The sequence below is a fragment of the Lampetra fluviatilis genome, chromosome 46 (genome assembly GCF_964198595.1).
Source record: "Lampetra fluviatilis chromosome 46, kcLamFluv1.1, whole genome shotgun sequence".
NCBI classification, from domain to species: domain Eukaryota; kingdom Metazoa; phylum Chordata; class Hyperoartia; order Petromyzontiformes; family Petromyzontidae; genus Lampetra; species Lampetra fluviatilis.
The window spans coordinates 2,800,014-2,826,190 of record NC_136320.1 but is presented as its reverse complement, the minus strand read 5'-3'; the positions used below and the strand labels follow the sequence as shown (position 1 = coordinate 2,826,190).

The window sequence follows — 26,177 nt, the reverse complement described above, 5'->3', positions numbered from 1 at the left end:
TCCTCCAGACTGGCCTGGCCCTGCCTGCCTCTCATCTCACTCTACTCCCCCACAAACTCTCCTCCATCTCCTCTCTCATCTCACTACTGCCCTCCACGCACTCTCCCATCTCACCTCTCTCTACTGCTCTCCACGCACTCTGCTAACTCTCCCTTCAGTCTCCCTAGTTTTGCTGTTACCCACCACACCTGGTCTTCGTGCACGGCTGAGTCGACATCGGGGAGGCCCTGGACAGGTTCAGATAGCACTGGCCACTTTTGTTAGCCATGGCTGGGAGTCGCAACTCAGTCCGTAACGCAGCGCCGCCAACCGCTACACTACAGCTCCCCACACAATGGCACGCAAGCACAATAATACACAATAACACACACCCACACACATAACAGTCGTTCAACACTATGTAGCGATGACATCACCTTGATATTTATGCCAAATTCAGAGTGCAGCCCAGAGCAGAAAGGACGCATACAAAGACACAGATCCCCCATATAGCCTGAACAGACTGTAGGGGCAAGTTCTGTTAGCGAGCACCTATGAAGGCCAGAACGGCACACGAGGGGGTAGGTGGCCACCACCACGCCCGACCACCTTTGTCTCCCCAGTGGCGATGTTTACACACCGTACCAGCTACTCATTTGAGGCAGAGTCGACTTAGGGGAGGCCCAGAACCAGTTCAGATAATCGTCACTGGTGTCGGCCGTGAGCGGGAATCGAACCCGAGTCGCCGGGTTCATAGCGCAGCGCGCTAACCGCTACACTACCGCAGAAAGGACGCGTACACACACGTATAGACACACGCACGCGCGCACATGCACCCACGTGCCAACACAACCACAAATGCACGCACGCGCGTGCACACACACTCCGCAAACGGCAGCCTTGCCCTGGAAACGCGAGCTGTTCCACCGTGCTCTCAGAACCAAACGACACGGTAGCTAGCAGACATGCCCCGCCAGTGTTTGTCCCTAACTGCAGGGAGCATCAAAGAGTCACTACGCGCTGTCCTGGCGGCTATTCTGTACGTAGCTGCAAGGGACGCCGAGAGGGGAACCGTAACAAAAAATAAATACACAAACGCTCGCCGGCTCAAACGGCTTGCGAGATCAAACGGCGCGCTCGACCCTCATTGGCTAGGAGCGTGTCACAGGGGAAAGCCGGTGTGGGGCCACGCAACCGGATTTGAAGGTGGACAACCGTTTAAATCGGATTGGTCAACAGGGTAAATTTGAAAGGACGCGGGGAAAACTAAATGCAAACGAGGGGCTCACCCCGTTGGGATGAACGAAGCGGATTGGTGGAGTCGGGGAGAGTTTCAGGAAGGACGAAGAGCGGAGAGAGACGGGGGTTCGGGGCCGTGCCCGAAACCGAGTGATTCCCTGATGTTGCGACGAGCTGCTCCGGCAGAAGCAATGGAGACCAAGTTGAGAGGACCTTCCCACGCTGTAACTCCTTAAAGTATCTTCGATGGCTCGTGCGAGTTTGTTTGTCAAGGTGAACAGAGACGTTTCTCTGAACCTCCGGCCCAACAATTAGGGTTAGTGGCTGATTAGTCAAGCAATCCAACCGATACTCGGTTGGAGGAATCCCTTGCATCACGTGTAATGAGTGTGCTGCATGGGCAGACGCCTCCTATTCGGGCTACTATCGCTACTGCAATGGTTACTGTTCCCGCAAGCTTAACACACCGATTCGACGACACAGTCGGTCTCTACCAGGCTGACTGTCGTCTCATCCGCCACACTGTGTTCTACCACCACACTGCAGGTCACAACAACTCACCGACTCACTGACTCACCCATCAACCCACTCGCTCACACGTCTGCTCCCTCACTACACTCATCCAGCCACTCGCTCACCCCAACACTTCTCTTTTTGCTGCTTCCCTCCCACTTTTCCACTTTGGATTCCCTCTTTCCATCGTTTCTGTCTCATAACAATGACCTTGCTCAATTCAACACGCGTGTCCTCGACTCTCATCGATTACAACTCTGACGGTGCTATTCGTTGCTGGCCGCTCGACGTTTTAGACCTTTGGGCCTGTGCCGACGTGGCGATCTTCCTCCTCTCCTGCCCTGGCCGACACAACGTCCACCTCTCGCTGCCCCCCTACCCCCCCCAAGTCAGCTGGCCCCCACCTCCGCCACCTTCGTACGGTTCAGTCACACAGCAGAGGTCGCAATCGGGTACCCGATACCCGGCTACCCGTACCCGGCCGGGTACAGGTAGCCGTTTGCGACCCTGTTGCGGCCGGGTACGGGTAGGCTGTGAGTCACTGGTGAGTAACCGTTTGTCACTCATTTCCCAACGTCTTGTCTCTTCTCACAATTCAAGTTTCTATAATCAACCCACCCGCGCTTGCAACATGGCTTCATCCCAGAGGTCGTAATCGGGTACCCGATACCCGTACCCTACCCGATACCCGGCTACCCGTACCCGGCCGGGTACGGGAACCCGTTTGCGACTTTGGTGCGGCCGGGTACGGGTAAGGAATCAAAACCCGTTTGCGACCTCTGCGCTTCCATTGGCCGCTGCGGCGCCGCTAAGTCGATGCATCAGTGCGCGTTTAGAGACCGCGCCGGGCGTTTGGGTTTGACGGTGGGGGGGGGGGGGGGGCGGCCGCTCACCTCTGTGATTGGCAGCTTAGGGTTGACGGCGCGCGCAGTGGCGATCTCCTGCAGCTGAGCGATGACCTCCGCTATTCCTGGCCGTTCATCTGGGTGCACCTTCAGCATAGAGCCTTGAGAGAGAGAGAGTGTAGACATGCGTGCCAGTGTGCCCGGGGTCTTGGTTTAAGAACAATGATGAAGACGACAGCGAGTGGCCGCTGGGGGGTCTTTAACGTCCACTGTGAAGCAGACGGCGCTTATTCTATGGTCAATGCATCCGCAGTAATAACCGGGGTGGCCTGTCCGATTCCATCCGCAAACCTCTGCAACAAGGCGGGGGTGAAGGTGCCATCACTGGGCCAGGTTGCGGCACGACAATCCTACAGGCCTGTTGTCCATACACTGCCTGGACAAAGGGCTACCCGTGCTGTCTAGAGTCGTGGATGTGGTTGTACCGTACTTCACCACACTGTAAAGGGACAGGTCGGTGAAGTTGGGGACAGGAGACGGTCCAGGAACGGTTCAGATGTCGCTCTCTTTGGACGCCAGAGTTGGGAGTCGTCGAACGCTGGTCACGCAAATATAGCCGCGTCAATAAACAATGCTGCGTTCAACCTTGGTTCACCCAGCCCTGCGGAAGGACAGCAAGTCTTGCTCGAACTACATCATCCCGACATGCTATTTCCTGATGCACGTAGCAGGTTTCACACACGGGAGACGTTGACGTGTAGGTCGCTGGGTTCATGGAGGGGTGCGCGCTAACCGCTGCACCTCAATCTCCGAGTGCGAGCTGCCGATGGCGAACATATTCATTCCTCTACTCTGTATAAAGGTGTCAGTTTTTGTACCAGATGAAAGTGTAAAAACCTCTCATCAGCCGTGCGGCGTTCTGGGAGCGCATCATTTCAGCAGCGTCGGTTCAAAGCAAGCAAACTCTGAAACCGATTTCGACGTACAGCGTCTCATCAGCAATCAGGCTTGGTTGAGTCAACACCGGTGAACTGCCCAATGTTTACAGGCGCGGACGCTATTCTGCTATAGATGGGTCCGAGTTCGACGCAAAACGACACGCCGCGTAACACAACAATCGTGAACGTCGTGGAGAAAATAAGCAACAAAGCAAATAAGCAGGAAAATCCCGCCTACTTAGCACAGCCGTCCCCTCCAGATAAAAAATATCAAAGTCTTCTTGGTTCTTTCGGTAAAGTCACGTAGAAGGGAAATAATAAAATAATAAACATAAAACATAATAAAATAATTATCACGACGTTTCGGCCACAACGCAAGCAGCCGTCCTCAGGTGAAGAACAGGTCTGTCGGAAAGACAGCGTCTGAATGATCAGCAATCAGGCTATCTTTCCGACAGACCTGGTCTTCACCTGAGGACGGCTGCTTGCGTTGTGGCCGAAACGTCTTGAGAATTATTTTATTATGTTTTATTATTATTATTTTATTATTTCCCTTCTGCGTGACTTTACCGAAAGAACCAAGAAGATGAATCCTTGCAGTCACGAAAGCTTTAAATCGAAAAATATCAAAGTATTCTCTTTCCACATCCCATCGGCCACACGCGGCCTCCTGAGTGGGGGCGCGGGTGGGGGGGGCGTGAGAGCGTACGGATGAGCGGGTGCAGGGCGGCGTAGCGCGTGTCGCCCGGCGGGATGCTGAAGTTGCCGTTGATGATCCGCAGCTTTGCCCCGTCCTCGAACGGATGCTCCTGGAAGCAGAGCAAGTAGAGGACGCAGCCCAGCGCCTGCACGACAAGTGGAGGGGGGGGGGGAAGGGGGGGTTGGGGGGGGCATGCGGCATTCAGCGGTGACGGGAAACCGAACGCGGACGCCGGGACGACAACGGTCGCCCCGCGACCGACAAGGCAACCCAGGCGGCGGTCGATCGCCGTTCATCTTTTAGGCCGAGGACCTCGGTGCTGGATGCTGCAATCGAATCACCGGGCGATGCGCCCGACCTGGTTAGATCTCGGAAGCTAAGCAGGGGTAAGCCTGCAGAGTGCTTGGATGGGTAGGCGTCATGCATCAAGCCACCTGCTGGTACCAGCTGCTGCTGGGCTGCGTGGTGGACAACAGAGGGCAGTGCAGCCATGTTTGTTGATGCACTGTACTGAATCAAAATGCTCCTTTCCTTCACCAGCCCACTCTGCTGGGCGTGAAGTACAGTCAGATCACGACGATGACCCACGCGGCGCGGGGAGGACATCATCCAGCAGTGGATTAACCAAAGGCTGTACGCGTACCCCCGGTGGTTCAACGGATCGGTACAATGTGAAGTTATAATTTGACTCAGGAGTGGATTTATATTTTGTCTTGTTTGTACCATCACCATGGTTCTGTCTCAGCCATACCATTAGCCTCAAGGCACATGGGCATTACGGTAGTTTGCGTTTCATTTCCAGCCCTTTATTGGTCTAATGCTGTATGAAAACCTCTCTACCACACATCACAAATGCTTTTTTTTACCATACTTCCCCACAATGGTTATTGTGGATTGGCAAAGGAAGATGGTACAGCACCAATGTTAGACATGGCCAGGAATCGAACTCGGGCAGCCCGGTTCAGAGAGCAGTGACCTAACAAATCGAAACATTTGCATTAAATGTAAATGAATGCAATTGTTTACTACAATGCTCATTTAAATAGCCATTGAGAATCTTTATACGTGGGGTGAATCACATGTGTCAATGTGACATAGGCACAATGGATGTCAGAGTCTCTAAGGGATAACAATATGCCCTTAATAACTATTCAGAATCACAGCCCGAGGGTGTAAAGGATAGATAAGCGTTCATCGCTGGAAGCGAAGCAACCTAAAGATTAACCACCAAGCATGAAGCACAACAAAATGCTCAACTTATAATGACTGCAAAGCACAAAGTGCCGCAATGCCGAAGCCAAGCGACGCACAGCACCACCATACAGTAAACCGACATTCATCTTAACCGCTGACAGCAGCACAGAGCTATTGGGCTCGCGCTCGACACACAACATCGCGCGCATGTTACAAACCGTTCACCGTAATCGAGGCAGATTTCGCAACGCGCTTCGACCGTTCGCCGGGGTGGGGAGGGGGGCGAGCGACGAGCCGAGAACGAAAACCCCCGGCGAGCGGCTACAGCAGCAGGACTGGCGTCGGCATCACGGCGGTGCGCGCAGCCGCAGTGTCCGTCGGTTGTTGTCGCGACGGATTTCCACCCGCCGCCGCTTCGCTCACCGTGCGAACGGGGGGGCAGGGCCAGGCGCCTTCTCGCGCTGGTACGTGATAAAAATACGCAACGCTTCCAGGGCTGCCGCCGCTGCTGCTGGCAATGCCGCCGCCGCCCTGTGCTACGCGAGAGGCATTTTTATTCGCGCCGGGGCCAACCGGCAGACGCGGTGCGACCTTTGTCTCAAGGATTTAATCCCGGCCACACCCACAGAGGGGGGTCACAGGGCAGCGGCAGATCATGTGATCCGATCGCATGGCTGAGCAGGAAACGCGTTCGATTGCTAATTAGGACGGAGCCCGTGCCAGACGCCCGGGCGTTGCACAATTAATTATCGGGTTTGTAAGAGTTTAAGAGCGTGCACCAACCTCCTGTACTGGTGTCATGTCAGTGGGTGGAATAATGGCGCATGGTGGTTCGCATGCTGCGCTATGAGCCCAGCTAAATTCCCAGCCAGTGGCAAATGATGTCAGAACTGTTCCTGCCTCCCCCATCAACAACCAACCTTGACCAAAGTGGTGAAATATGGTCAACCCACCCCCACCAACTGACACAGCATGGGGACGCATTCATCCATCCGAATGAGAATGATTGGAATCATTTTTTATATTCGGCACGAAATGATTCACCCTCCAAACACACCAATGCTTTGATGACTTGTCAAACATTGAGCATCGCGAATGATTTTAAAGGAACAATTCGTCTATTTTCTCGCGTTCGCCTTCTCAGCTGCCGTTTCTAAAAATGTTCCGTCTCAACTGTATAGTTTCCTTCACTCCATTATCCTCCACGTTGCATTGGCAAATATGTTCGCATGAATTGTAAATAGTCCATTCTTCCACGCATTATCCAATGCACGTATCACGGAGCTTAGAAACCCACCAAAATCTGCGAACCAATGCATTGTAACACGTTGTATATTGCAGTGACCGAGCATGCAATAATCAGCATGCAGATGTCAACTCTCTTTGATGCATTGAGTTTCCAGTCAAGCCTGTGTACTTGAATAAATCATCCATTGTCTTTTCCCCCACATTTATTTTTTGTTTTATCCTGACCGTGCCGTTGGCGTCGCCGCCGCAGAGCGAAATCGGCGAGTTGGGTGCCTCTCGGCCCGGCCCCGAACCTCACCCGAGTGTGCGGCGAGAGGAGCAGACGAAGCCTCCTCGCTCTCGCCCACTCTCCTCCCACGGGAGAAGCCACGCACGGCTGACGATGTAAAATAATAATAATAGTAATAATAATAGTTCAATTTATAACGCGTGCAAATTTGCGGACGTAGTGGCCGCAACTCAAAGGCGCGGAGCCAAGCTCAGAGTCGCTCGAAAGCGTGATAGTAGAGGTGAGTTTTTAAGTCTCTCTTGAAGGAGGCGATTGAGGTGATGCTGCGAATGTGCAGAGGGATATCGTTCCAGACTGTTGGGGCTGCCACTGAGAAGCGGCGCATAGACGTGATGACCATCCTGGATCTTGGTATCAAGAGGAGGTCGTGAGTCGCGCTGCGCAGGCTTCTGCCGTGCGCTGAGCTGCAAGTTGTCAATAATGAAGAAAGGTACGGCGGGCAGGCGGATGTGAAGGCATTGTGGCAGAGGCAGGCGGTCTTGTATGTGACCCTACTGGCGATGGGTAGCCAATTGAGAGCACGGAGACAGGCTAGTGAGTCGAGACGGGGATGAGTGTGGGCAATGACGATGCGTGCTAGGTTGTTTTGGAGACTTTGAAGTTTCTTTAGGTTGCCAGCGGAGGTCCGGACTAGGACGGAGTTGCAATAGTCAAGGCGAGACCCAACTATGCAACATGCCAATTTCAGTAGAGATGAGAGGACGTATGTGTCTGAGAGCCTTCAGGTGAAAGTTACATGAGCCGATGCCGACAGTGCCGTGGGCCCGCGGCCCCCGTCGCAAACGGTCGCCATTGTTCCAAGTTGGCTTGATGGACACGAAACAAATGACGTCGTGAGACGAAAGGATCCATTCGGAAATGCGATCCTTTGTGTTAAGACAGCGGCCCACGGAAACGGACATCGCGGAGCTAAATCTGAGATCCCTTCAAACGACCTCTGGACAGGACATCAATATACGTGTCCTGGTCGAGTGGGACAAAAAAGGAAATATTATTATGTTATTATGTTTTCAATAGATCCAAGGCCTTTTCATTTCAGTGTGCACATTTGGTATATGCAGAGTTGTGATTGTCTGTCTTTGTGGCAGTGGTTCCTAAAATGTAGCAAGTTGGCACAGTAGGGGGGGTACAGCTGGTGCATCTACCAGTCAGACCTGGGTCTGTCCCGTAACCCCTGTCAGCAAGCATTCGACACTTCAAGTGGCCTCAAAGTGCACCTGGCCTGGCACAGGCGCCATGGTGATGTCACCGTCACTTGGTGGCGAATGGCTGGTATTGTTATTGGATCGGTGGCAGTGGTGGTGCAGGGGTTAGCGCACTTCACTATGAACCCGGTGACCCGAGGTCCATTCCCGCTCATGGCCAACACCAGTGACGATTATCTGAACCACTCCTGAGCCTCCCCTAAGTCGACTCTGCCTCAAATGAGTACCTGGTGTGATGTGCAAACATCGCCAGAAGGGAGACAAAGGCAGCTGGGCGTGGTGAAGGCCACCCACCACCTCGTGTGCCGTGTTGGCCTTCGTAGGTGCTGCTCGCTAACAGCACTTGCCCCAACAGTCTGTTAAGGCTACACGGGGGGATATTTGTGTTTGTGCACGTATGTGTGCTGTAGGAAGAATAGGTTTCATCCTGCGACTTCTCCACTTACACCTCCACCAATGTTTATACAAAGACAAAGCTCCCATGTATAGCCTTAAGAGGTCGGGTTTGTAGCGCAGCGGGCTAACCACTACACTATATTCACACACACACACGTATATATACCCTGCAATATGCAGCAACAATTCCCTCGGAACAGTTAAACAGAAGCTGAGTGGGATACGGTGAGGCACACACCGATACCCGCTATTCGCCACAAAGTGACGGTGACGTCACCACGGCGCCTGTGCCAGGCCAGGTGCACTTTGAGGCCACGTGAAGTGTCGAAGGCTCGCTGACAGGAGGTCTCTGGACAGACCCAGATGCACACAACAACAACCGTCATTCGCCACTAAGTGGCGGTGACGTCACCACGACGCTTGTGCCAGGCCATGTGCACCTTGAGGCCACGTGAAGATTGATCGTAAGCCGGCCAGCCTAAATGTTTCTAACCGGCGGAGATGTTCCATTAGGGGGGTCCACGTTCTGCAAGCGTAGAGAAGGGAGGGAATGACTGTGGCCGAGAAGACCTGAAGCTTCGTGTGGAACGACAGACCAGGTAGCTTCCACAGAGCGTGACACAACCGATGAAGAGATAATGCCGCTCGACTGATTCGGAATGAGACCTCCGCTGTTAAACCGGAGCCGGTCACGAGCACACTGCTCAGGTATGGGAAACTCTCCACAACTACCCCATCACCGATTGGGAGTTGTGGGGGTGGAGTGCCTGATGGTACAAAATACCAGCACACACCCACCCGTTCCACAAGACCAAGAAACGATTGCAGCGTGGCATGCGGTAACCTCATCGCAGGAAGACACGTCTGCGTGAAAAAAATTGCATGTACGACAAATGCATATAACGACGATATATAAATTTCGATTTAAAGCTTCTTTCGTGACTGCAGGGATTCATCTTCGTGGTTCTTTCGGTAAAGTCACGTAGAAGGGAAGTAATAAAATAATAAAAATAAAACATAATAAAATAATTAAATTTCGATTTAAAGCTGCTTTCGTGACTGCAGGGATACATCTTCTTGGTTCTTTCGGTAAAGTCACGTAGAAGGGAAGTAATAAAATAATAACAATAAAACATAATAAAATAATTAAATTTCGATTTAAAGCTGCTTTCGTGACTGCAGGGATTCATCTTCTTGGTTCTTTCGGTAAAGTCACGTAGAAGGGAAGTAATAAAATAATAAAAAATAAAACACAATAAAATGAAATAATTCTCACGACGTTTCGGCTACAACGCAAGCAGCCGTCTTCACCTTGTAGCCGAAACGTCGTGAGAATTATTTCATTTTATTATGTTTTATTTTTATTATTTTATTACTTCCCTTCTACGTGACTTTACCGAAAGAACCAAGAAGACGATATATAAGCGTACGCGTTCACCAAGAAGCGCTGTGGACCGCCAACATGGAGGATAAAAGCTTCAGGGTTTAATTCCAGGGCGGAGGCAAGCGCGTCGGGAATGGCTGCTTGCGCAAAGCGCAATCGTCGGTGCATCGTGCCGCACAAGTAAATACCCAGCCACGCGTAAACAGGAAGGGCGGGGAGAGAGGGAGGGTGGCTACAAGCCAGCAGTAAAACAAGGAAACTCGCGCTCATCACGAACACTGCCCCCAAAGGGGAACAGACAGAGGCAGTAAGTAGGCGACGTTTCGGGGAATGGCCCTTCTTCACAGCAGTGTTGAGTTTGTGTTGGAATTTGTGTTTGTGCTACACAGACATGAGCTGTATGCGAGTGTGCGGGTCTCGATGTAAATCTTTGGTTTTCTATGTAAATCTATGAATTGCAATGTGAGTCTACGTAAATCCATGGAGCTCTAAGTGAGTACGGGTTTTTATGTAAATACATAGGCCGAAATCTAACTATTGATTTATATATGATTCTATAGGTCTCTGTGTAAGCTGTGTGTCTGTGAGCCTGCATCTCTCCGTGAGGCTGTGTGTCTCTGTGCGAGTCTAGGGGTTTCTACATGAATCTGTGAATCTCTATTTCAATCTGTGGATCTCTATGCAGGTCTATGAACTTCTATGCGAATCTACGGGTCGATGCACTGCTGCCGACGCAGTTATCGAAAAACTTTGACGTGGACACACGAGTACGTGAAGTGGCGTCACGTCGCGCGACTCACCCAGATGTCCTGCTTCTCTGTGATGGGAAGATTCGAATACAGATCGAGCATCTCCGGAGTCCGGTACATGGGAGTGGTGTTCCTCATGATCTAGACAGGAATACATGCGTTACGATGGTCTGACTTACGATATTTCGATCTTACGATGGCGATAGCGATACGACAAGATATTTTACATTTCGCGCGGCAGGCAAACGCAGCAGCGTACGAGGTACGATACTGTACTTCATCATCACCATCCTCCTCTTCCGACAACTAAGTTAATGTAGCCATCAACAACCTAACATCGTTCAAGTGTGCAGACGACGGACTGAATATTGGTGAGCACAGTACAATATGATACGTTACGATACGTTCAATGCATGTATCATACGTAGCTTTAGCGATTTCATTTGAGGGTTACCACGATACGATACGTTCAATGCATTCTAAAAGTTTTTATAGCAGATAGGATTGTTTCCTGAAAAAAACTTTCTATTAAATTGCAGTTCATATAGGTAGGCTAAGAATTTACCTTGTTTATTATTTTAAATTGTACTGTGCAATACAGTATTGTAATTAATAATTACATACAGTATATCGTTTATCCAGTACGGTGCTGGAAATTGCTCTGTTTTGCTAAATTATCACCATTCTTTAAGACTCCTGTGTAGGCTAGGCCATCTTTGACTTACGATATTTTCGACTTACGATGGGGTCGTCGTAACGCATCTCCATCGTAAGTCGAGGACTACCTGTATTCACATCCACACTGATGTCGGGGGGAGAAGCCGGAGTCACGGTAACTGTGCAGAGCGGTAACATCTTGTGTATTCGTCGTATTTTGTTGGCGGGGGCGCGTCGGGGCAACCCACCTCCTCCTCCACCTCGGCGCGCTTCTGCGCCGACCAGCTGTAGTCCGGGTAGTGGCACACGGTCGTGGCGCTGCCAAAGTCGCACAGCTTCACGTTGCCCTGCGAGCTCAGCAGCAGGTTCTCCACCTGCAGAGGCAAGCGCCGCGACATCTTGAATGCGACGCTACGATGATCGGTCACGGCGACGACGATTTGGAACGGCCAACGCAAATTCAATTCTAAGTAGTTGAGCCGTTCGGTTCAAAAACAGAATGAGAATATTTATTTACACCCGAGGAGTTGCATAGCCTGAGAGTTGGTGAGCTGCAGATTCAGCGCCTTAAGGTTTTTATACGAAACGTTCTGAAGGGCAGCCGACCGGACAACCGGACTCGCCAGCGCGCGGGAGTGAGCCGCAGCTTCCCACCGCACCATGACACTCAGTCTTCACCATCGTCAGCCATGAGTTATTCACCGTTGGATGAAAGCCTCCCCTAGCTGTCGCCACGTTTCACAGGCCTCCGATTTACGATCTATGGTTAGTATCGGGCACGCGAGCTGATTTCATCGCTCCGTCTGCTGCTCGGTGGACATGCCATTGGGTGTATTCCCTCCTTTGTCTGCCACTCCATCATTAGTCTCAACCATCGGTTATCATTCCATGAAGCGACGTGTCTTGCTCAAGCCCATTCGCTCTTGCCAAGACGATTGTGACGTCGTGGGTCACCGTCCGCGCGAACGCACCTTGAGGTCTCGGTGGATGACAGGCGGCTTGAGGCGGTGGAGGTGCTGTACGGCGCGGCACGCCTGGTAGAACACCTTGATGATCGTGTTGCAGGGCACGGGGCCCCGCAGCTCGACGCGCTTCAGCCCGTCCGAGAGCTGACCTGCGGAGCGGCACGTGCGCGCTCGTGTGTGCCACTGCAACGGCACCGCAGCAGCAGCACGGGGACAGGCCGGCGCGGTGGCGACAATCCGTTTCTCCAGACTCGAGCGCCGTTCTGTCTGGAGTTTGTGTGTTCACCCACCCGCCAATCCCAGCCGCCCCCACCGCTGTTCTGCAGGGTGTGTGCGCGCATGTACGAGTGTGTGAACGTGTAGAGCTTGTAAATTATTCCCCTATACTGGATAGGTTTCCTAAAGGTTCTCCGGTTTCCTCTGAAGGCTACAAAAAAAAACATACAAACTAACTTCCATTGGCCAAAGTAATCAATGCTGAAATTACACTGCAAATGACTCCATTGAGATTGCGTAGCAGCAGTATCCACATCATCCCCCGACTGCGGAAACTTGGCAAGACCCTCCTGAGAAAGTGTCTTGAGACTCGGCGAGACGACGCGTGAATTGTGCATCGGCGACGGACCTTTACAAAGCTCGGTGAGGATGAGGAACTCAGCCCTGCCCGTGTCGGACTCCTCTTTGCTGATGGAGGCTGCCGAGCTGAACTGCACAATGTTTGGATGCCCGGACACTTTTTTCTGGGTGCGCGGCAAGTTAAGTGCCACTCTTGACGGCATCAGCAGTTCCACACATTTCAGTACAACCGTGGCCACGGTATGAACAGGATAATGAGACAAACTGCACAATGCCGTGTGACGTTATGACAAGAACACGCGGTTGGTCTAATGCTTCATCATTCTAGATTTGAAGCTTTCGTCACTGCAAGGATTCATATTCTTAGGTTTTTTCGGGAAAGTCACGTAGGTAAAAAATGTAAATTTAAATTAATAAAAGTAAAATATTTTTTATTTATTTTACTAATTTTATTTTTTACCTACGTGACTTTACCGAAAAAATCTAAGAATATAATGCTTCGTCAGTTTAACATGCTTACACAGCATCATCGAATTTCCGGTCTGATCCAGGGGTGGTGTGCCAAGGTATTTCAGTTTGATGATTTACACCAAATGTAGCCCACACGCGGCTTGAAATGTTATTGATATTGCTCTTCTTCAAATCACACAAGTATTAAAAGCAATACGAAACAGAGGCGACAAAACACCGCTAAAAAGCACCGAAACATCACGAGCCAATTCTGGAGCGCGGAATCTAACGTGACGGTCGGTACTTCTGCAGCGCGGAGCTGGGGGGCTGCACTGGCGCGCGACGTTGGCGCGCGGCGTGGAGACGCAGCCGGCACTGCTCTGCCGCTCACTCCAGCGAGTTTCGTCAGCGCAAGTTTACTTATTTTTTTCAACTTATAGGGTCCTCAACGGCCCCTCCCACCACAAACTCCGTTACATGCGGGACACGGTATATCCCGCTCGTGTTATTTCGAGGTTACACAGTATAACAGAACTGAGTCTATAAGGCTTTGTTACATATTTTAATGAATACTGATCATTAAATGGACAGTTTGCCGTGCAGCAGTTCGGGCTATTGATCAGCCAAGAGGCTCAAGAACAGGATATGCCACTTAACGCATCTTGTGTCTACTGTGAACACGAGGCACCCGCGATTTTAATCGCTGTGCTTTTTGAAAGTACAAGGGGAGAGCTGAGGTGACCGGGGGGCTCGGAGGTCAGAGCGATGAGCCAGTACCATTGAGATGCTGGGTTCAGATCAGGGCAAGCTGCATGTGATTAAACCGGGTTCTCAAGTGTCGCGGGTTGATGGACTCAGCCCAGTCACCAATGACTCGTGGCGCCCCACAATGGCGAGATGTTAACTAACTCGCCAGGTATACAGGAAGTCGTGGGTTCGATCCCGACCCTGACAGCTGTATATTTGGAGTTTGCATGTTCTCCCCGTGGTGGCGTGGATTTTTCTCCGGAACCTCCGGTTTTTCCCATCCACATTTAAAACATGCGTTTAAGAGTATCTTGCTGCTATAAATTTCCACGCGATAAGCCATTTCATTGAGCTATCATTTGTGGCCAGATCGCTTCTGAAAAAGAGATATTTAGCTGAGTGGGCCTTACCTGGTAAAATAAAAATAGTTTAGTTTTAGACTTGCATAGAGACCCAACGTCAGGCAGAGACCCACAGTCTCACTCAGACCGAGTTATGATTAAATGGGGTCTCAAGTTGATGGCTCTGGTCCAGTCAAAAGAGACCGCAGAAGAAACAACCTTGACATTAAATGTGGCTGTGTACTTAATTTGGATTGCTTCCAACTCTCCCAAGAATTCAACGATTATCGATTATCGGTTTACCTGTCATGGGATGGATATTACTCTCATATGCAGAGTGGGTGGGAAGGTTCTGCTCCCGACTGTGAGTAGACCTTAGGTCACTTGAAGGAATATCAGAGGTCGCTGTCATGTAGCACGTTCAATAAACGCGCTACATACACATCTAGATAAGAAAAGGTTGCACTGCTCTGAGAGAAATCTGAATGGACACTTCATCTCATGAAATGTCAAATAAAAAACGAAACTCCAAGAGACCATGAAGGCAGAGATGCTGGAATGTAAATTACTTTCACTTCAACGAGTGGTAAATTGGCTTTAGCTTTTAACGTGTCAATTGAATGTGAACTCTGCACTTGTATTCAGGAAGCACTTTGAAAACACATGAGGGTACAGATACGAGACTCCATTCCTCCACTGTGAAGGTGAAAGCCCGTTTCATCTGCCAAATCGCCACTTCGAATTTCACAATGACGTTCTGTAAGAAACGAGCGAAAACCTCTACATTTTACACTTTTTCAGGCAGACACCGGTCACCAGTCATTGCAAACCAAACTCGCAGTAGCGGTGGTTGCGGGGTGCTCAGATAGCCGATTCAGTGTCAAGAGCATCGAGCCAGAACCTCCGGAGAGATTCTCGGTTCGACTCGGGGCAGCACCCATGATGGAACTGGGTTCCGAAGTTTTGTGAAATTAAAAGTCTCATTTAGGGCACCAATGACCTCCCTGTACCCCACAACCACCCCCCCCCCCATCCATTAGTGCAGTGCAGATAATAAGCTGTTGGAATTTGGCACTGACATCTGAACTTATCCTGAGCACACTGGGCCACTCTAACCTCAAAACCGTCGGTGATAGCCAGCCAAGGATACCATCAGGTGCACCTCCTGAATGATAGCCTTGCTCCTCTCCTCTTCATCTGACAGCAGCCTCTGCAATGTGCAGACATCCATTCAAAACAGAGGCAAGGCAAGCTACGTTTATCCTGTTCAACCGAGGTGACAACTCAAAAGAGGCCAGAGTATTATGATTTACAAGAGTGACTGCCGGTGATCAAAATGAGCGTCAGTCAACTCGAGCAAGGGATTGACCACGGGGTGGCCAAGAGTGCGGTGGCAAAGTATAAGTAATATTTTAAAAAACTTTTTTTTAACTCGCTTTAATTAAATGTACCGTACTAGTAATGGAAGAACTCCACGACTCCAGGAAGTGGCCCCGAAGCTTGCCATAACGTAAGGGACCGTGGCCAATTACAGCCAACGTCAGATTACCGTGGACAATTAGAGCCAAGCCGAAACATAACATATAAAAAATAATGTTTTAAAATATATGTTTTTTTTATTATAGAATATAGTATTGTCATCAGTATGACATAAGTATACCAAGTTTGCAGTCGATACCACATTGGGAAGTGGGTAAAAATGTAGTTACAAGATTTGAAGATACGACAACAAGAACAATAGAGGTTAGTTAAATAAAAGCGTGTAAAAAGAACATACAAACAAAACCTAGTCGGGAAAAGTCACGCACGCGAATGGATTCAGTAATGCTTCAAATGTGCAAGTATCTCCAGAAGTATTTCAGATGTATTTAATTAACAGCTCTTATCTGTTTACCAGGGCTGTTCTCGAACATTTACGACTGCAGTGTTATTGACGACCGTTCCACATTTTCTAACACGGAGGAGTTGCACCGCCGCGCTAGAATTCCCAACGAATTCTGCGTCTCATGAAGAAGCCGCCGATTGCACAATCGGGACATCACACAATTTCAACAAGAGCACATCTATTTTGATGTATTCGTATCGTTAGGCGCGGTCATGCTGAAGCGTTTTACAAAAATCTAATTGCACTGTAGATTTCAGGTAAAATTATGACGGAATAAAAATTTGGTTCAAAATTATTTCTAAACATTTTCTGGGGCACGACACCGATCGCACGCTCACGCTACGAGGAGGGGAGAGGATTTTTGGAAAACGTCTTTAAGAAAAAAACAATGATTATGATTGAACTGAATAAAAGTTTGGGTGCACCTTGAGGGCATACTCTTTGCCATTGCCGACATCCTGAGCTTCATAGACGAATGCAAAGCCTCCTGTGAACGCGAGAACACAACATTCGTTTAAAAATTAGCCGCTAAATCAACTGCCCATTCTTCCTTGAGAATCATTTTAGCCAACAGTACATCTCTGCAGCTTTTCTCAAGAGGCACACACACAAGGCAACAGTTCAGAGTCCTTTGGCATAAACAGGAATACCTTGAGCCAACCAAACAGTTATGAATAGACAAACGAAAAATATATAATATTCAACAGGGTAAGAGAATTGCACTAAAATGTAAATACAAAAATAAAAGTGATTTCTTGCTCAAATTATTGTTGCGGCAGTGCAATGCTCATGCCCTGTTTACAGCCCTGAGCCAGTGGTGGAAATGCCACATTGCTATGGCGGGGGCCAGTCTATCCAAAGAACAACCACTGTATACTTCCACAAAGTAGTACTATTTTGTACACTTTCACCAACCCCCAGCCAGGATTTGAACTCATGCCGCCGGGTGTTAATCCACTGCTGGATGAAGGCTTCCAAACGGAATTAAAGCGTACATTAAAAACATGCGTTTGGAGTGACCCGGTATAATGAGATCCGCGCGCTGATTAGCACAGTTGGCCACGTACGGTGCGAAATAAGTTCAGCATACGCGTGCATATGCTGCGGCAACTCCAAACCCCTCCGGGTGTTTGACCGGCTTTTAAAATCTCGCACATCTCATTCATTCGGTTGCAAAACTGGTTTCTGGCATTTCTTGGCAACGCCTTACTCATTCTGCCCGTTTACCTAAACCTACCAATGACACGTCAGAGGCAGCATGTCAATGGGTGGGGTTTGGTGACGAGAGGCTAAGTTCACGGCCCTGAAAGCCACACAACGCCGCCGCTGTTGTGTATCAATGGCTGGCCATCGCTAGAAGCAACGAGCCCATTTGTTCGTCTTGTTCTACCGCTAACCATAAACCTGCATCGATCCCCGCCGCACCGAATCCTGATTGCCCTATCCTGACCTATCCCAATGTCTCATACCTCGAAACCCATATGGCGTATTCCGTATTCTTGTACAGGGAAATTGAGTTTTCAGGTGGTGGGATGTTGTGGGATGAACGTTGAGCCTTATAATGGCACGGGGTGACCAACAATGTCTGAACTGGACTTTAATAAGGTAGGGCACTGATAAGGGACTTACTCCGTACACTTAACCGCGGATTTATACCATCCCCACAGCTTCAACCCACCGTCTGAGTTCCCACCCGTGATAGTCAACATTCCGACTTTTGATCCTGACCCACAAATCCATTTCTCGACCCCCTGACCCTCACCCAATGTCTCCTCTAACCCCTAAACCCGACACCAATGTCTAACACCTAGCCCGCAAACTCTTGCGTTCTAACCCAAAGTGAGTCCATCCCAACACCTATCATCACCCACAGGCTCCCCCTAACCAAAGTTGTTATCATCTGTAACAAACACAAACAGCGCTTCAAAGCTCATCGGCTTTGTATATCCCATTCCTGTCAACACCTTATCCGTGCCCTACTTTATTATATACCAATTCAAACCTTATTGGTGACCCCGTGCCCTTATACATCTCAAAGTTAATCCTACAAAGTCCCATCACACGGGAGAAACACAAACAAATAGACAAAACACAACTTTGTTCCCCGTATTGAAACGGCTGTACGCCGTATGAACCTCAAAACTCAATTTCCCTGGACAAGAATACGGGGAAAACCGTATGGGCCGGCAGGTATTATGGTGTAGTGTATAGTGTAGGATATAATAGTGTAGTGTAATGTATAGTAGGGTATAGGAGTGTACAGTAGTGTGTAGTGCATACCTGTCAACCCCTTATCAGTGCCCTGCATTACAGACCAACCCAGACCTTATTGGTCACTACGTAAAACCCTATAAATCTCAACGTTCATCCCACAAAGTCCCATCACGAGGGAGAAACACATTTTCTGCCCTGCATTGAGACGTCCTACGCCGTGTGGACATGAAAACTCAATGTCTCTGTTTCGATTTAAAGCTTTCGTGACTGCAGGGATTCATCTTCTTGGTTCTTTCGGTAAAGTCACGTAGAAGGGAAGTAATAAAATAATAAAAATTAAACATAACAAAAATAATTCTCACGACGTTTCGGCCACAACGCAAGCAGCCGTCCTCAGGTGAAGAACAGGTCTGTCGGAAAGACAGCGTCTGAATGAGACGCTGTATTTTCGACAGACCTGTTCTGAATGAGACGCTGTCTTTCCGACAGACGCTGTTCTTCACCTGAGGACGGCTGCTTGCGTTGTGGCCGAAACGTCGTGAGAATTGTATTTTATTATTTTATTACTTCCCTTCTACGTGACTTTACCGAAAGAACCAAGAAGATCAATGTCTCTGCACGAGAAGAACACACACACACACAGCGGGGGTAAAAGCCGTGATGGGCCGGCAGATTTGTGGGTGCGAATTTGGCTTTGTGGTTTCTCACCCTCGGCCAGTACGGCCTTGACACGCAGCTTCTGCTTGCCCAGCTCCACCGTGTTGCCCACGAAGTCCTTCTCGTCTCGGGCCACGTTGCCTCCGAAGAAATCGAAGGCCGACTGCAGGATAGACATTGTGGTGGTGATGAAGTGTGATCCGTTTTTGGTGATGTTAAAAAGTTCAGGGATGGTGTTATGATGTGGGTGATGGTGAGAAACGTTGTGAGTGTTGATGGTGGTGCTAGCTGGTGGCGATATTGGTGATGGCTTTGATGGTGATGATGTTGTTGGTGGTGTCTCGTGATGGTATTGTTGATGGTGGTGATGGTATTGGTGATGGTGATGGTATTTGTGATGGTATTGGTGGTGTTGGTGGTGTTATCGGTGATGTTGGTGGTGATGTTGTTGTTATCGATGTTATCGATGATGTTGGTGATGGTATTGGTGATGTTAGTGGGGATAGTTTTGGTGATGGTATTAGTGATGGTATTGGTGATGTTGGTGGTGATGTTGATGATGTTGGTAGTGATGTTGTTGATGTTATCGGTGATGTAGGTGGTGATGTTATCGATGTTATCGATGATATCGATGATTTTGGCGATGTTGGCTCAGGTGGCCCGGCCCGGCGAGGCCCCGCGTCCGCGTTTCCGGATCCGCGTCGGTTTGTATTTCCCACTGCGGATGCGCGCACCCGCCGCCGCCACATTGGCTCGCGTGAGACCTCGTGATTCGTCACTTATGCAGACTGGGAAATATGAAACGAGGGGAGGGGGGTGGTGGCTCGAGAAAATAGGGGGGCTAAAGTTCGAGTGGGAGGAAGGAGGGGTTAACGTGGTGACGTCATTACGCTCATGACGTCATCGCGCCAAAGCGTCACCCGCGCGGACGAAACGAACCTCGGAAATTTCACGCGCGGTGACGTCATCACGCGTGCCGGCGAGCGTGACGTGCTTAATGTGTGGTGACGTCAACAGCGCGGTGACACGCTGTTGTGACGTCATCCTACGCGAGGGGCGGGGTACGTCGTGCCCGGGGGGGGGGTAACCATAGCAACCCCCATCACTGGAATTGACCCGGACATTTTTATACATTTTTATCCTGGAGATATCCGATGAGCTGTGAATATCTTTTTTTGACAGTGCAACGTTTAGGAAAGTTTAGCAAATCACTAAAAAATATTTTTTACTATTTTTTACTTTATTTTACGAGGTTAAAGCCTGCTGAGCTGTTAGCTGCTTTGTTCAGAAACGACCTGGCCACAATTAATAGCTCACCGAAGTGGCTTATCAACCACACCGGTCACAGCTAGTTGGTGAATCTTGGAGCACAGCAATTTAGAGTGGATGTGTCAGCACTGCCCTCTGCTGCCCGCCACGTAGGAACGCAGCAGCCTATAGCACCCGTTATGCACAGGGGTCGCCCATGCAAATCACTAGCCAGGCTCAAAACCTGCTTAGCTTAAAGTATATCAGTGTCCATTATCTTATTCTTTATTTCGTATGGGTTAATAGCAGCAGATTAAAGATGCGATTTTAGATGTTGTTAGGGGCCGTCCATAAATGACGTCACGCGATTTTGGACGATTTTTGACTCCCCCCCCCCCTCGTCACACGGCGTCACAAAGTCAGACCCCCCCCCAAATATGACGTCACAAAGCTCTGCCCCCCCCCCCCCCCCCAAAACCATATTTCCATTTTGAAAATAAAACATGCTTCAAATCGCGTTGAACTATTGTCATTGTGGTGCGTATTTCATGTGGCGCTGCACTCTGATGTTGTAGGAGTGTTGTTATAACAATTAGTGTTGTTATAACAATTCTATATTTAACACGTAGGCTTTCGCGACCAATATTATTCATAATATAGATGGGCTAAAGAAGTGAATTATTTTGTCCTTTGAAAACGTGACACATTTTTACTGTTTGGCCGTGTCGGGTGGTGGAGGGTTACGACACATTTATAAATAACGCGATCTGACCCAAAAACCTATATTATGAATTCTATATTTATTTTAAGTTGCGCATTTTTATGTGACGTCACATTTATCAACCCCCCCCCCCCTCGTCAAACATGTCTGACCCCACCCCCCCTAGGTGCGTGACGTCATTTATGGACGGCCCCATATCCACTCAATTGTCTGTTCAGAAGCAGAGTGGGCCTCGGGACTGGTTACGATTGCGGGTCGATGGTTTGGGTTTCATGGCCATACGGCGAACGGCCCTTTCAATACGGGCAGAAAACAAAGAATGTGTCTATTTATATTCTTGGTTCTTTCGGTAAAAAAACTTAATTTGGAGCTTTTCGTGACTGCAGGTATTATTCTTTGGTTGTTTCGGTAAAGTCACGTATCAAGATAAAATAATAAATTAAATTAAATACTAGCATACGACGTTTCGATTGCAACACAAGCAATCATCATCAGGTATAAATTAAATAGAAACACAAATCTAGTATACTTAGAAATGTAATGTAATACAACAGAGAGTCGGATAACATAACAGTCAACACCCTACCTGGTTGATTACGTTCTTCCTGAGAATGCAAAATTTGAGAGAGAGATCAAACACAGAACCAGAGACATATAGACAGACATATAAGCAGACAGAATCTTTCGGTAAAGTCACGTATAAGGGAAATAATAAAATAATATAAATATAAAACAATAACAATTCTCACGACGTTTCGACTGCAACACAAGCAATCACCTGACGATGATCACCTGATGATGATTGCTTGTGTTGCAGTCGAAACGTCGTGAGAATTTTTATTGTTTTATATTTTTTATTATTTTATTATTTCCCTTCTACGTGACTTTACCGAAAGAACCAATAATATGAATCCCTGCAGTCACGAAAGCTTTAAATCAACATTTAATGTGTCTACTTGTTTGTGTTTCTCCCTCGTGATGGGATTTGTAGGATGGGCGTTGAGATGTATAAGGGACACGGGGTGACCAACAATGTCTGAATTGGCCTGTAATAAGGTCGGGCACTGATTAGGGGTTGACAGGTATGCACTATACACTACACGTCTACACACTACTATACACGAAACCCTACTATACACTACACTATACACTACTATATCATACATTGACAGGTATGCGGTCCTGATTGGGTTGATGGTCGAAGGTTCAAGTGTCCACGTAGTAGTCGCAGTGTTTTGCTTACAATTGTTTGCAAGCCTCACCCGCGTGTTCTGCAACAGGGTCATGCCAAGTTTTATTTCAGTAGGGGGCGATGGTTGCCACTGCTGCTGCTGCTGCTTTGTGTTCCAAAGACATTGCCGTGTAAAACGTTGACATTTGGCAAATGTAGGTCACGATGTTTCTTCGAATAACGCCTCGGGATCTTTAACGTCTACTGCGAAAGAAGTTCAACATACGTACATTATACCATACACTACACTATACACTACACTTGTATACACCACCCTACATTACCCTACACTATTCTTTGGGTCTTTCGGTAAAGTCACGTAGATAGGTAAAAAAAATTACAACAAAATAACACTATACATGATATCACTATACCATACGCATTACACGAACCTAAACACGACACCACCGATTATCGCGGTTGGCTACGTACGGTGCGAAAGAAGTTCAACACACATGCATACACGCGGCAGTATTGACCAGGGCGGCCTGCGGGCACCGCACCGCGAAACCTTCACGACGAGCGGCGAGCTGGTGCCACGACTAGGCCCCGTGTGATTTTCAGAGTGCTTCAAAAAAATATTAACATTTACATGGGACTATCGTTTTTAATGGAAAAAGAACAGATACTACTGCACTGTAAACACATTCCTGCGGAGGGAGCTGGTAGGAACGTTGGGTTGCTCGGTCAATGGCCAGGGTCAACGGCGGCGTGGTGTATTCCGCAAATATGCCTGACTGTGAGGGCGGGCACAAGCCGGCGTGAGTAGGTTAAACGTTGAGTTTTATAAGGGCACCACGCGGTGACCAGCCCTTCCCCTCCCCACCCAGCCCCATCTCTCCCACCCCCCACCCAGCCCCACCCTCCCCACCCAGCCCCTCCCCACCCTCCCCTCCCTACCCAGCCCCTCCCTCCCCACCCAGCCCCTCCCTCCCCACCCAGCCCCTCCCTGCACGACGGACGGACACAATAATCCCCTGTGGGATGGTGTAACCAGGAGGTTCCTACCAGTACATGATAACAAATGTAATGTTAAAAGCTTCAAAAAGTCAAAGTCTCCACTTACTCGCCATCACTGTCAACGCATTGCCTGGAATCTTCTGCAGGTGGTTTCCAGAGCACGGAGACACATTTCTCGTGATATTGTTGCAAATTCTCAGAAGTATTAAAAAAATTAAGCACCCCGTATATTCGATCGAACCCTTAAAACGCGTTATTATGAATAAGCGTTGGTCGCGAAAGCCTGCGTGTCAAACTGTGCGGTGTTTTTACGTGCGCAGGAGAGAGATCTTTTTTTTTACTGGTTACATCAAACTCCTAAAACGTTTCTTTTGTGGGTTCGAAAGGCCTTAAGGGGCCGTCCATAAATGACGTCACGCACCTAGGGGGGGGGGTCAGACATTTGTGACGATGTGTGATGAAGGGGGGGGGGTTGAGAAATGTGACGTCACATCAAAATGCGCAACTTTAAATAAATATAGACAACACGTTCTACTTAATTAAATAGACTTTTTAATAATTGTTTTCTCCGACAACATCAGAGTGCAGCGCCACATTAAATACGCACTACAATGACAATAGTTTAAAGCGATTTGAAGCATGTTTTCTTTGGGGGGTGAGGGGCAGAGCTTTGTGACGTCATATTTGAGAATGGGGTCTGACTTTTTGTGACTCTGTGTAACGAGGGGGGGGGGGGGGTCAAAAATCGTCAAAAATCGCGTAACGTCATTTATGGACGGCCCCTAACAACATCTAAAACCGCATCTTTAATCTGCTGCTATTAGGGGCAGCGATACGGCCAACGTTCATAGAAACTTTCAACGATATTAATCACCAAACAGACCGAGTGATGAGAGACCCGCTCGTCGAATGTTCGTCTAGAGCTCTCAGCTCAGTGCCGGATTATCGTAGTAGCAAAAGTAGCTACACATGCTACGGGCCCAGGGCACGGGGCTTTAGGAGATGCAGCCCAGATGCCTCAGCCAGATGGAGGGCCTCCAGAGAATAAGTGAAAAGTTATTTCATTTGTGAATGCTGAATTTTATTTGTTGTTAGCCTTGTAAAAAAGTTAATTAAATTTTTCTTTAACTTTGTTTTCCTTAAATTTCGATTTAAAGCTTTCGTGACTGCAGGGATTCATCTTCTTGGTTCTTTCGGTAAAGTCACGTAGAAGGGAAGTAATAAAATAATAAAAATAATTACTTCCCTTCTACGTGACTTTACGGAAAGAACCAAGAAGATTTGTTTTCCTTTTGAAAATATTACTGGGGGCCCTCACAGGACATGCAGCCCAGGGGCCTACAAATATATTAATCCGGTCCTGTACAGGCCCCACACTTTCAAAGGCCCTGCACGAAATGCTTTCAAGCTACAATTCTGGTTCAGTGATTCTGCACTTGCTCTACTACTATAGTACTATACCGCCTTCAACTTTTATGAACGACTGGGTGTTTAAGTAAAGTCACGTAGGTAAAAAATGAAATTAAAATTAAATATTTTTTTATTAATTTTAATTTCATTTTTTACCTACGTGACTTTACCGAAAGAACTAAGAGTATGAATCCTTGCAGTCACGAAAGCTTCAAATCTAGAATGGGTGTTTAAGGTTAACGATGTGTCGTATTATCTGGCTGTATAGCAAATGGAAACATGCAATTACTTTACTGTGCAAGTAAAACATTTGTGTTTTAATATTTACGTGCTTTTTATTTAGGGCCCCTTCATAACATATGCTACAGGCCCCGCACTACCTCATTCCGGCATTGTCTCAGCCCCTGAACAATTTAATAAACCCATTTCAACGGAGGAGAAGGAATAGCAAAACGCCACGAAATCTCTCCTGATGCCCTCTCATGGTCAGCAGCAGACCATGACACTGGCGCCTATAGCTCCTGAGCCATATTGCTGCCATAATACGCAAGGCCTAGAAGCCACAGATCACCGAGCAAGACATCTCACCAGCGTGGAAGAGTAGGCCAAATACCTTCGACGAGAGGAAGGCCCCCTTGTGCAATCAGTGGCATGAGCAAGACATTGTAGGGCTGCCCTTTTACCAAGTGAACTCCCATTAACTTAAGGCGTCGTCATACAACCAGGCTCAGTTGCAGGCATATGTATGTATGTTGAACTTCTCTGGAACTGCACGTAGCCAACCGTACGTATCAGGATGAGAAAGAAAGGAAGACTCCGTGTGGATATTGTGAAATTGGCGCACATGTTGCTTGTCTTCATGGTCAAGTGTCGTAATTGGAAATCATTTTAGTGGCATCGAAAGCCGACGCTCGCCGGTATTTCCCAAGCTAAAAAAACCCCACTCTGTCTGGCATTGCCATTTGAGATGATTAAACATTTTGAACAAGTTAGGCGGGTTCAGGACCGGCCAATGTGGCCGTGGGTAGCAAGTCTTCCCGTGCGCATTTTAAACCGCTAAAAATAAAAAAAACCTGGCACACGAAGAAAGGATTTGGTCCGTGGAAGGTGGAACGGAAACACCAACTGTGGTGACTTTTTTTTTATGGTGAGCGCACAGCTGCGGTCTTGCAAAAATAACGATGGTGGCCCCATCGGTCTCGCAGGGAGAAATGGAGAAGCCGAAATGGAGAAGCCGTTTGCATATATTAGCTAATATTCCCGATAGCGGTGGTTCGTATAATCCAAGTTCTGGGCAACCGTTTGATCGATGAGGCCACTCTTTTTTTTTTCTCTAGGGCAAGCCTCTAATAGCAACACAACTCTATGCAAAAATTTCATCACATGGGACCATCTTTTTGTTATATATATATAAAATATCTTTTTTATTCCACATC

General features: G+C 48.5%; 1 protein-coding gene across 2 annotated transcripts in view; it reads right to left on the bottom strand.

The window, feature by feature from the left end:
• Positions 1-19,869, bottom strand: part of LOC144947668 (cyclin-G-associated kinase-like) — a 55,320-nt gene extending 35,451 nt beyond the window's left edge. Inside the window, exons 1-9 of one of the 2 annotated variants that reach the window (XM_078876927.1) lie at positions 19,223-19,869; positions 16,726-16,787; positions 15,566-15,625; positions 12,927-13,041; positions 12,308-12,450; positions 11,585-11,710; positions 10,731-10,820; positions 4,224-4,359; positions 2,625-2,737 (exon numbers count right to left, since the gene is read on the bottom strand). In XM_078876927.1, coding sequence (XP_078733053.1) covers positions 2,625-2,737; positions 4,224-4,359; positions 10,731-10,820; positions 11,585-11,710; positions 12,308-12,450; positions 12,927-13,041; positions 15,566-15,625; positions 16,726-16,787; positions 19,223-19,349 — 972 coding nt within the window. In that variant the 5' untranslated portion in view covers positions 19,350-19,869. The remainder of the gene's footprint in view (positions 1-2,624; positions 2,738-4,223; positions 4,360-10,730; positions 10,821-11,584; positions 11,711-12,307; positions 12,451-12,926; positions 13,042-15,565; positions 15,626-16,725; positions 16,788-19,222) is intronic. The other variant, XM_078876928.1, reaches the window with a different exon arrangement.
• Between the last annotated feature and the right edge of the window lie 6,308 nt (positions 19,870-26,177).